The sequence below is a fragment of the Palaemon carinicauda genome, chromosome 15 (assembly GCF_036898095.1).
Source record: "Palaemon carinicauda isolate YSFRI2023 chromosome 15, ASM3689809v2, whole genome shotgun sequence".
Lineage (NCBI taxonomy): Eukaryota > Metazoa > Arthropoda > Malacostraca > Decapoda > Palaemonidae > Palaemon > Palaemon carinicauda.
Window position 1 is genome coordinate 67,243,081 of NC_090739.1, and position 12,500 is coordinate 67,255,580.

The 12,500-nt window shown below is 36.3% G+C and overlaps 1 protein-coding gene across 5 annotated transcripts in view; it reads left to right on the forward strand.

Annotated features, from left to right (window-relative positions):
- LOC137654648 (uncharacterized) overlaps positions 1-12,500 on the forward strand; it is a 52,683-nt gene that overhangs the window by 8,407 nt on the left and 31,776 nt on the right. The window contains exons 5-6 of one of the 5 annotated variants that reach the window (XM_068388468.1): positions 334-446; positions 3,172-6,596. The exons of 3 other annotated variants lie outside the window; for them this stretch is intronic. In XM_068388468.1, the coding sequence (XP_068244569.1) occupies positions 334-446; positions 3,172-3,595 (537 nt within the window). In that variant the 3' untranslated portion in view covers positions 3,596-6,596. Of the gene's footprint in view, positions 1-333; positions 447-3,171; positions 6,597-12,500 lie in introns of those variants that run through there. One more of the 5 variants, XM_068388469.1, reaches the window with a different exon arrangement.

Below are 12,500 nucleotides of genomic sequence, written 5' to 3' on the forward strand. Positions count from 1 at the left end.
AACAGATATCAATTAATTTTACCTTGAAAACTTTGGTAATTTTTTTAATACTGAGCAGCTAGCATCCATGTCACTGGTATAAAACACTCAACATTGAAACATGGTGTATACTGCCATTAAGTAACAACAGAAACTCTAATATTTCTGATTTGCTGATAGACAATATAAGAACTTAATAAATGTGCGAATATCACAACAAATAAAAACCGAATGTTATTTTGAATGTATTGTTTTTCTAAATGAACTTACTATAAGTCTATCAAAACAGGATTTAGTAAACCAAAAGGGAGAGTTCGTGAGTCAAGAAATCAAACTAGGCCTAAATTGTTTCAGATGGACCAATTTGTGACATCCGGTTCTTTAGGGAACGGAGTTCTGAAACCGGAAGAGCCAATGTTTACAGTCCAGGTTTATTCGATGCCTTCAGTTCCTATTGTAGATATGACGTAAGTAAAGATTTGGAGGTAATAAGTAAAGGTTATGATAAGCTAACTGATTAATGAGGATTTACATGCACATTGAAATTCGTAATACACACACATACACACAACCACACACTCACACACACACACACACACACACACACACACATATATATATATATATATATATATATATATATATATATATATATATATATATATATATATATATATATATGCGTGTGTGTGTGTGTATGTGTATGTATTTATGTATGCATATGCATATTTACATATTGATGTATTTACACAAATATTTGTGCGCGTATGTGTGTACACTTTTGAGAGCACAAAAAAATATGGTGGGACTATTTCTTCTTTCCCACCATTATACCTACGTTAAGGGGTCGGTAGCCGGGTGTGTCCTCTCCAATTACCTTCTACCAAAGGCATCGTTTTCTACCAAATTTTTTCTCTCCATATCATCCTTCAACTTATGTCACCATCTAATTCTCTGCCTCCTTCTCAATCTTCCCCCTAAAAAGTTCCTCCTAAGCCCCCCTCCCTCCCTCCTCACCATTCCTGCTCAATAAATATCTACACCATTAAACTCGTGACACTCTTAGCAACTCTTTAATCTTGACTATGCCTGCCATTCTCCTTACTTTATCGTTTGCCAACTTTTCAAGCATTGATATTCTCATAATGCACCTTAACATTCTCATCTCTGTTCTCTAAATCTTTTCTTCCTCTCTTCGTCTTGAAGCCTGTTTACGATCTTATCACTGTGCAGTAGATCTTGACATTTAGGTTTATTGGCATTTTCGGTAATTGTTTACAACACCACGCTCTCCATTTACTCCAAAATAATGCAATCCTGCAGTTCTCATCTTCTTGCACAGTAATTAGGTGGTTATTTAAATTCCGGGAAAGCAATAATTAGCAAGATAACTGAGGAAGGGGGAAGGGGTTATAAAAAGAAAATAGCTCAGTTTCCTCACTAAACTACTTGGAACTGACACGTCAACATAGCCGACCCAACAGAATTTGTGATGCCAGCGTACATAAACAGAAGTTCGTGATGCCAGCGTACATTTGATATACTGTATAATCAAAATATACTTAATAAAAAATGGAGTGATTACTCAAAAGCGTCACTATTTGTAAATTGCATATTTTAAGGACACTTTGGAGTAAATTAATCCATTTTTCATAAAGTATATTTTGAATATACAGTATATCAAATGTACGCTGGCATCACGGACTTCTGTTTATGTACGCTGGCATCACAAATTCTGTTTGGTTGACTATGTTGACGTGTCAGTTCCAAGTCGTTTGTTTGGTGATGAAACCGAGCTATTTTCTTTTTATAACCCCTTCCCCCTTCCTCAACATATCTTGCTAATTATTGCTTTCCCAGAATTTAAATAACCAACTAATTACTGTGCAAGAAGATGAGAACTGCAGGATTGCATTATTGTGGAGTAAATGGAGGGCGTGGTGTTGTAAATAATTACCGCATTTTCTTATCACATACTACTCCCGCTACCTCTCTCCACTTTCTCCAGGCTGCTTTTATCCTACTATTAACTTCATCCTCACATTCTCTCTCTTGACTTATAGTAAATCCCAAGTATCTAGTATTTTACTTTCTTGTATGGCTATCCTGCCCCTGTCTTCCTTAATGCTCGCCATAACATCAAACTTGTCTATATTTACCATTTAGCCACCCATCTCCACAGTCTCTTACCCCTCTACAACCCTCTTCTGTAAATCTCTCTCATTTTCAACAGTAATCACCAAATCATCTGTATATAGCAACTCCCACAACATTGCATTTCAGATCTCTTCACTTAACACATCTATGACCAGCACAAATAAAAATTGGCTTAATGCTCACCCCTGAGGTAATCCAACGACAACTTCAAAAGTTTTTCTTTCCCCAACTGCTGTTATTAATTTGTCCTTGTTCTTTTCTATATAATCTCTACCATTCTTACCAACTTTTCTGGAACTTTTCTCTTCCTTAAACACACAAACATCATTTCTCTTGGAATTCTATCATAAGCCTTCTCTAGATCTATAAAACACAAAAGAGCTTCTGCTTTCCCTCTATTCTCTCTTTTTTCTTTCAATTCAATACTCCGGAGGACCTGGTTCTTTACCATTTTCTATTTTACACAATGCCCGCTTCATTTCTCTATTTTGTATCTTCATCACTGGCCCCTCCACCCTTTGCGTTTCTCCTAGCTTCTATCTCAGTTTCTGCATTCAATAGTTGTTCAAAATATTCTCTCCACCTCCACTTCATGGCATCATCTCTACGCAATAAATTTCCATCTCTATCCTTGAAGACTCCCAGTTGCCCCAAATGCTGTCTTTGCCTTTTCCTCCAAGTTCAATCCTTTCCAGTCGTCTCTTACAATCCTCCTAAATTGCACACTCACTAAATATTCGTAAGCAATTCCTCTTATTCATGAAATAATTCTGATAAAAGTTCGAAATGAGAGAGAGAGAGAGAGAGAGAGAGAGAGAGAGAGAGAGAGAGAGAGAGAGAGAGAGAGAGAGAGAGAGAGAGAGAGAGAGAGAGAGAGACCTATCAGATTTTTTCCGCCACTTTAATAATCAGTTGATACTTATGACCCTATGTTGAGAGCAGTATATGAAAGATGTAATTCTTCTTAAGAAAATTACTTTGGATATAGAATTCTCTCCACATTCACACGATGAAATAAACCTTTCATGTTTCCAGACTTCCCAACGGCTTTGAACTCCGAGATCTCACCGAGGAACACGCGGAATTCATCCGGGAATACTGGCAATACAAGCACGCCATTCCACTTGACAGTTACAGACTTATGCGTAAAATACTTCCAGGCATTGGAGTATTCAAGACTGGCGATGGAAATGACAGCGAGATCACGAAGATGTCCAAGGAGCCGGTCGCCTGGGCTCAACTCTCTTCCTATAATATGTACTTACATACGTTTACTTTGCCCCAGTACCGTCAACATGGTTTAGCCTCTCTAGCTACACTGGCGCTTGCTAAAAGGTCCTTAGAGCTTACAGGCGTAGCTCTTTCAGGCATTGTCCCTGGTAACGAGTTATCTATTAACATGCATGTGAAATTAGGCTTCAAGCTAATTACTATTGTGGCCAGTAAATCCTATAATTAAGCTACATTTCATCAACGATTATCTACAAGAATCATAACACAGAAAGCAAATCGTGACGAGATATTTCGTTTTATGATACTATTCTAAATTTAAGTAAATGCTATAAGATTACCAAATGATATTATCTCCTCTTAAGCGATTAAATGAGTTAAGATAAAGATATCATTGATAGGGAGTAGATTTCTGAAATATTCTGAGTCTTGGCTTTTAATGGGGTTGACCATTGTTTTTCCATTGGTTTCAAATGTTAATTTCTGGTAGCTTGGAATGTCTTGTGGAAGCATTTAACTTAGAAAATATTATGTCGCCATTCTTAAAAACCCCTTTCTTATATTTTTCTTTCAAAATTACATTCTCGATAAAACCATGCTAAATAATTTGGTTATGACACAGCAAATACAAGACAAACATCCAATACATGTGTTGAAAGATTACATAATAATAAAAAAAGGACCGTTCCTTCAATAAAATAAGTATTTTTTCTTCCAAAGTGTGCATACAGTAATAACGACAATGCTCCTTTCAGGTTCTAGTTATCTTTAGTTCATGATTAATCTTAGGTGTAAGGATCTCTTCCTTCATCCTCATGAGTTCCTAAGAGAAACTGGTTGATATTAGTGCACACCTTCCCATCAGCTCCACACATGTACATCACTGAGCAGTTGATGCCCTGAGATCGGCAGGGTCAGTGGGGCATCATGCAACTGGTCTTCTTGTACCCTCATTTGATGAGATGAGTAACTGTTGTTAGAGCTGGAGGATCCCTTATTGAGACTGGCACTAGTCTATCCCCTTCTTCCTCCTACCCATGGGTTGATGCTAGTGGTAACTGAGAGTGGGGAATACCATGCATGAGAAGACATAAAATCCTAGTAAGGCTTCAGCCTTTGCAGCCCAAAATGTATTCACTCATCGGGCCCCCGGGGGATTACTCTTTTCTAGTTCCCTACACCAGTGACAAAATATATATTCTTGCAGAGGTGATAGTAACAGTGAATTGCAAGAACCAATAAATACGTGTCAGGTGGCTAAATATAAATTTTTGTTGTTCCTCTTCGAGCAGCATCCAAACTTGAGATAATAAGTCTTGTGTCAGTTTCTTTATGGGAGTAGCAGATATATTGAACATGCTTAGAGTTTTAGAGCAACATCTGCTGTAAAGTAGCTATGAAGACTGTGTACCTACTCTCAAAATGGAGCACTTACTTTGCAAAATAAACCGTCAGTTCATTTTTGGTTGTAGTTATGGACAAGAACTGTTTCGGTGACATATTACCAACTGATGTGTTGTCAGCAACATGAAAAGTAGTTGCTGGCTTGCCACCCCTGGCTTCTCGCTCTTTTGAGCTTATTCGGTGAAGTAGGAAAATCATAGTGGTCAAAGATTCGATGGACCTCATCATAGTTGCTGCACTTGCTGCTCAATATGGCTGTGAAGTGGTCAGTTACCTTTCTGGTTGGCAATAAAGCATTGTTATTAGTGACATGCTTTGGCTGCAGATCACCACCAGATTTTTTAGCAGCTCCTCAAGTATAGCCATCAGCTTGCTCTTGGCTGAACTGACAAATGCCCTCTTTAAAGTTAATCTTATGGCGTGAGTAGACAGCAATCATCATTCAAGACAATAATGACCTATCATCCTTGAGCCAACTACCTGATCATCCAGTTGGTGCTTCTATGATTTCATTGTACTTTTCTACATCTTAAGTTGAACCTTCTTCCAAGAGATGAAGAAATGGCACATCTGCTTCTTTGTACTTTGACTTGAAGTAATACATAATTTTCTGACTTGCGGCTAGAACATCTCGATGAATGGTGGCAGAATGGACTATCTCTATTTCAATGCTTGTAGCTGCTACAACCAATCAGTGAATGAAAGCACAAAGTGCTTCGGAAACATGATTTTCATCATTGTGCATTTCTCATTTGAATTACCATAGTTGCCTGGGCTTGGAAGTTATAGCAGCTCGGAGAACAGAAGCACTCTCAAAAAATACCTGATGTCACTTTCAGTGGTCTTCGGCATAGCATCCTCCATGGTTGCATCTTGAACAGCTGTAGTAAAGACAAGATCACACTCATTATGTCGATTTTGTTTCATGAAATGGACATCATTAAATTGAGAGGCGATTTTCTCCTTGGTATCTCATGTCGATGGTTTTGTGTTCAAGCCATTTGATTGCAGCATACTAGAGTAGGCAGACTTGAGGTTAGTCATGTTGAGAACTTCCCCAACGTGTAGTGGACTGTGAACCAAGCTGGAAAACTCAATGTCTTAGACTACTTTGCAAATAGTATCTTCTTGCTATGTATGTTCTTTGTCCTAACTGCTGCTGGCTGCCCCACACTGGCCATTCTGAACTCAGCATGGAAGGTGATACTTAACATCAATGGCATGAGTATCATCCTCGGTAATAGCTACAATCAGCTCCACCTTCGAAGTCTGATTCTTTTGCATTTGTTTCCCTGCACTGAATGTACACACCTCTTCCCCTGGCTCTACGTATTCTTATTGGCAGAAGAAACACAAGATTACATTGAAAGATGTTGCTGAACGTCTCAAGTGAGAGGTCTTGTTTTCATCAGAGTCTGGTACACTAATGGCAGCTACAGAAGAAGGTTGTTCACGTCTCTTTTGAAGATGCTGACTCTCTCCTTGCTAACTGGACTGGCGTTCTGATATCATACCTTGGCACGTTCTAGGTGGCCACTGTAAAATGTTGGCGCATAACATTTTCTGTGTCACTTTACTTTCTTTTCTTTCAGATCGGTGTGAATATCTCCTTGAAAATGTCTCCTTATCTGTGAGTATTCAACATTTACGGACTGTCCTCTTTCATGTACCAACTGGAGGAAATTAAAATATGCTTCCTCTGATGGTTCAGTTACTAGACCACGAATGTGTGGCCCCTGATACTGAGTGCAGAGTTTGAAATCAGTGTGTTCTTACTAGTGCTTGGTTCCATCGTATGACTGCTTGATGTAACACACCAAATCTAGGACCCCTTTTGGTTAATATATATATATATAAATATACATACATATATATATATATATATATATATATATATATATATATATATATATATATATATATATATATATATATATATATATATATATACTTTAAGGCCTTAACTATAATGTACAAAAGTCAGAAAATGAGAACCGTCATTGGTTATTTCCTGAAAAGCTAAAAGTGACATATCAGTACAAGTTGGTAGGATCTTATAGTGACAGAGTGGCTGAAAAGATTTTGACAAAACCTATTAATTCTGTCATACAGACAACCAAGCATTCTACAATGAAGACATTGGTAGCTCTGAATAAATATTTGCACAGAAACACTCTCGATAAACACAATTTAAGATTATGGAACTTTAGACCTCAAAATGAAACTTACTTAATGCAGATTTTGGCCAAATTTGACTTTTCAACTTTGATGTTGTCTTAACGTCACATGAGCAATGCTAAAAACACATTCAGAATGGTCGCAAAAATCAACATTTAATATCAAGTGGAACCCTAGTTTGTTACAATACCAACCACCCCCCCCCCCCCCCACCACCACCACTACCCATTTTTAGTAATAAATTGATCAATTGATAGTTATCAATGACGTCTCAAAAACTGATGTAGCATAATCTAGGTAATAATCAAATCTAAACAGACAGTTGAGGTATATTTAAGGTTGAATTTTTATTACACATTAAAACAAGCATAAATCCCTGAACTGTTTCTTTTCCTATATGTGCGCACTTGTTTACGGTAACCAGACTAATTGTCAAGAATTATGAAAAGCATAAAACTACTGATATGGTCTAATAAATTATATAATTACGAAACTATGGCATGTTAAATGTCTGTCAGACAATTAGTATTTTATTTATTATTTTCCTTTATTTCTTTTCCTCACTGGGATATTTTTCCCCGTTGAAACCATTGGGCTTATGGCATCATGCTTTTCCTACTAGGGTTATAGCTTATCTAATAATAATAATAATAATAATAATAATAATAATAATAATGTACACCGATGGTCATCCCAGCAAGAAAGTTCATTGTTATTGAAAACACCAGAAATTCAGGTTTCCAATCAGCTTCAGATACGATTCTTTTGTGGCAGAATACAACGATTCTTTCAATAATAAAAAAAAAAGCAGTATTTGGAGGAGGGGTTTAAATTACTGATTTTTTCCTTCCCTTGATTAGACCCTTAAGATAAAGAGCAAGCTCGTGGTTAAATGATTGAGAGAGAGAGAGAGAGAGAGAGAGAGAGAGAGAGAGAGAGAGAGAGAGAGAGAGAGAGAGAGAGAGAGAGAGAGAGAGAGAAGGGCGTTTTAATAGCGAAAGAATTACAGTAATTTAACTCTATACATTATCGGTGCCCACTCCACTTGCTCAGTATTCATGGCACGGAAGACAGTAGTATAAAGATTTGCAAACCACCACAGGAGTCATTACCATTATAATGGACATTAGGTGGAAAGAATTAGGTAGGAAGTGTAAAGCATAAAAATTAATGTTAAGAATAATGTTCAGAACACTAAGAAGGTAAGTATATTATTCGAACAATAAGAAAGCTAAGAAGTGAAAAGAAAAGTACTCCCTGCTCTTCTATTTTTTTTTTTTTTTTTTTTTGTCAGTAACGTTTTTTTTTTTTTTTGTGTGTGTGTGTGTTCAAGTTTATCGAGCAAAGATTAGTTCCCTCTCATCCAGCAAAGTCTAGTGTGGGCAAGAATTGACAGTGTGCTACTAACTCTCTTCAAAACTAGAAAACTTAGAGTTGTGAGATTAGATCAATTGTCCTTAATCTTAAATTGTATAAAGAATAAAAGAAATCTTGGAATTAACAATGTATCTTTTATCAAATTTATATTTAAATTGTACCGACAGTTTCTTCAAAATTTATGTTATCTTGCAAGTTCATTTTTCCTAAAGATGCAGGTTACAGCAGTTACATAATTTTTTACTCAAATTGCGTGAATGGAAGTACATCTCTCTCTCTCTCTCTCTCTCTCTCTCTCTCTCTCTCTCTCTCTCTCTCTCTCTCTCTCTCTCTCTCTCTCTCTCTCTCTCTCTCTCTCTCTTCAATTTACTATAAACGTTATATTGTGCTCCAAGCTTCTTATATCTTTATCATTCATATTCCTAATCAATTTCCTGATTTTTTCAAGTGATTCAATTCATGCTATCCTTGTAACTTGAAATATAATACATATTTTTGGAACCTCGTGAACAAATATTATGATCATGTGATATTAATCAATAATTTTCCAAAACTTAGAACCTGAGAAGAAATATTATTAAGGCTTATCTAATGTCCCAGGATCTGGCACATGTATTAACTAAATAATTTCATGGAAATTCCCAGAATGACTCAATGATACAGATCTGATATTCTAAGACCGCCCTTCGGTCAAAGTTTTCATTGAATAATATGGCTTCTAATATACACAAAGCCCAAAAGCAGATCATTTGTATTCAAGACAAATTCTTGACATAAAAATGCCTCTTTTATGCAAAGGGTCTTAATCGTTATTCGAAGAGTTCTCTCACAGAATTGATCTCGTTCTTTTCCTTTCTAAAGTCCCTTTTTTACTGAGTCCACATCATTATATTCTATCTTTTTATGTTCTACCCTTTTTACCTTGATAAGTAATACAGTCTAAATAATTGCTGTCTTTAAAGCATAAAGACACAATGGGGTGGAAGGAATAAAAATGTCAGGGATGCAAGAAAAGATCAAAGACTTTTGAACGCTATGAAAAGAATGAAATACAGAAAGAAGAAGAACTGGATGCTGCGAAGAAAGGGAAATGAAATCTCTTGGTGGTAGCTCAGATCTTTTTATTCACGGAAGGATTATTTCAAAACCCACCATGGAATTTGCGTTGTGTTGTCAGTGAAAATATTTCAAAAGAATTGCTGTAAGAGAAATAAAATTCGGCGTCACGAATTGTGGCTCTTCCTTTTTGCAATGAATACTGTACTTGTCCTTCCTGTTGTTAGAGTCAAAAAGCTAATCGTATTGAATTATCAGCAACTGAAGTTTGCTGGAGTTTGTTATCTAGATATTATCTAGTAATGTTTTGTCCAGATTTCCCTTGTTAAGAAAGATATAAAAATCTAGTTAATATATGTTGCAAATCTATACGACACTTTTCTCTATTTCTCTATATATGTTAAACATTTTCTTTACTTTCTTTTAATTTTCACCAATCATTCTATTTAAGAGAAAATTTTGATATTTGATACTCTAACTGTTCACATTTTTCTTTGAAAACTGATTTTCATCCAAGGCTAATTATATTCTTATCACGCAAACTAATCATACAGCATCTCCCCTTCTCCCATCTGTCACTTTTTACACCATGAACAGCTTATGTTTAGCATTAAATGTCTTTAAGGGTAGACAATAGAAAATCAAATACCAGTCCAATGGAAACATTTGCTTTACTGAAATATTCTACCAAAGGAACAACCTATCACATAAAATCTTTCTTATTGATTAATTTTTCTTTTCCCTTTTATCTAAAATCTAAAAATCAAAAGCTTCTTATGGTCAAAATATCTAAAACACCTAATTTGTTTAGTTTTTTTCCTCCTGAAATAAGTACCTTCCAAGAAATATAATTATGTGTCTTAGAATGGCTGACAGCATCTACCTTCCCCTGCAAGCCTCACGTAGGCTAAATATATTGCAGGTCCTTCGAAAACTTTAATGGCACCATTACTTGAAGTTCCTACGAGGTTTTCTGACCATCGTCCTTTAGCCTGTCTCCTGCCAGTAGCAAGACCGTTAGTCAACATACTTTGGAAGGGTAAGGTGCAATAGACTTTTATCAGGTGGGGTTTATATCAATCTATTTTGTTAAAGATGCCCATCCAAACACATTGCAATTGAAGCCACACTTTAAAAATATTCTTCCACAACAAATAAGATATATTTCGACGTTGATAAAAGAAATTAGATATATTTTCTACTGAAAATGGCATATTTGTTTGATCAAAAGATTATTACTCTTGTGAAAAATAAACCAATCTTATCATATTGTATAAAATGTATAAAAGGGAAAGATAATTTATAACTGGTGTCGAAAAACATTTGTCAAAAGGCACATCCTCATCTACCAAGGGTGTTAATAAGTCTTTCTGACTATTCTTATGTTACAGTTATTAATAAGAATAATTTTTAGTTGGTGAAGGCATAGTACTATGAAAGAGAATTTTTGATGTTTTTAATGAACATTTTAATATATTTACAGCAAAAAGACCAAAATGGGGCTAATTCTATTACGATTAACTAGGTAAGAATAACAAATTGCAGTTAAAGAGCTGTAAAACACTTCGATGTAAGTATAATGAAGGAAAATATATAGAAATACGTAATACTCAAATCCAAATTAACATAGCTACTTGTAAGTAATTTTTCCTACACAATTAAATTACTATTTATTAGAGATAAACAAAAAGATTCACGAAAATTGGGCGCATTTCAGAAGATGAAATCTCTCAAGAATGCATCGCGCTTCAGCAGAATCGTATGCAGAGGGAGTTAGCTTTCTAAGAATAAGAAATAGTTTGAATTATGTTTGAATTGCCTTTCTCGAGCTATTATGCAAAGGACAAAGACTCCAGAGGATACAACGAGAACCTTTTTCCTAGAAACAGGATTACTGAAGGAAAGGAATCAGAGAAAAATGAGTTTGGAGTTGATCATTAAATTCGCGATTTTCATAATAAATTAAGAAGATCAGAGCATCTCCAAGTATGATGAAACTCCTGATTTTTTTAAAGACGGCATATTGATTTTAGTTATGTGAATAAGCTTTCTCTCTCTCTCTCTCTCTCTCTCCTCTCTCTCTCTCTCTCTCTCTCTCTCTCTCTCTCTCTCTCTCTATCGCTTGACCACTGGTTCTATAAAGCGATATTTTCTCTCTCTCTCTCGACCACTGGTTCAATAAAGCGATATTTTCTCTCTCTCTCTCTCTCTCTCTCTCTCTCTCTCTCTCTCCCTCTCTCTCCTCTCTCTCTCTCTCTCTCTACCACTGGTTATATAAAGCGATATTGTCTCTCTCTCTTTCTCTCTGTCTCTCTCTCTCTCTCTCTCTCTCTCTTGACCACTGATTCTATAAAGCGATATTTTTTTTCTCTCTCTCTCTCTCTCTCTCTCTCTCTCTCTCTCTCTCTCTCGACCACTGGTTCTATAAAGCGATATTCTCTCTCTCTCTCGACCACTGGTTTTATAAAACGATATCTCTCTCTCTCTCTCTCTCTCTCTCTCTCTCTCTCTCCTCCTCTCTCTCTCTCTCTCTCTCTCTCTCTCTCTCTCTCTCACTGGTTCTATAAAGCGATATTGCCTTTGTCTCTCTCCCTCTCTCTCTTGACCACTGGTTCTGTAAAGCGATATTTTCTCTCTCTCTCTCTCTCCTCTCTCTCTCTCTCTCTCTCTCTCTCTCTCTCTCTCTCTCTCTCTCTCAACCACTGATTCTATAAAGCGATATTCTCTCTCTCTCTCTCTCTCTCTCTCTCTCTCTCTCTCTCTCTCTCTCTCTCTCTCTCTCTCTTGACCACTGGTTCTATAAAGCGATATTCTCTCTCTCGATCGATCGATCGATCGATCGATCGATCGATCGACCCGCTGGTTCTATAAATCGATATTGTCTCTCTCTCTCTCTCTCTCTCTCTCTCTCTCTCTCTCTCTCTCTCTCTCTCTCTCATGACCACTGGTTCTATAAAGCGATGTTTTTATTAGCTAACTAATTTTTTTTTTTCGATTTCGCGATCCAGAGAGAATTATTGGTATTATCATAACATTTCAGGTTGATTTAAACGAAATCGTCGTGCATTTCCCACACAGAGCCAGTAAAGCAATGATCAGTAGTATTGTGATTATTATCA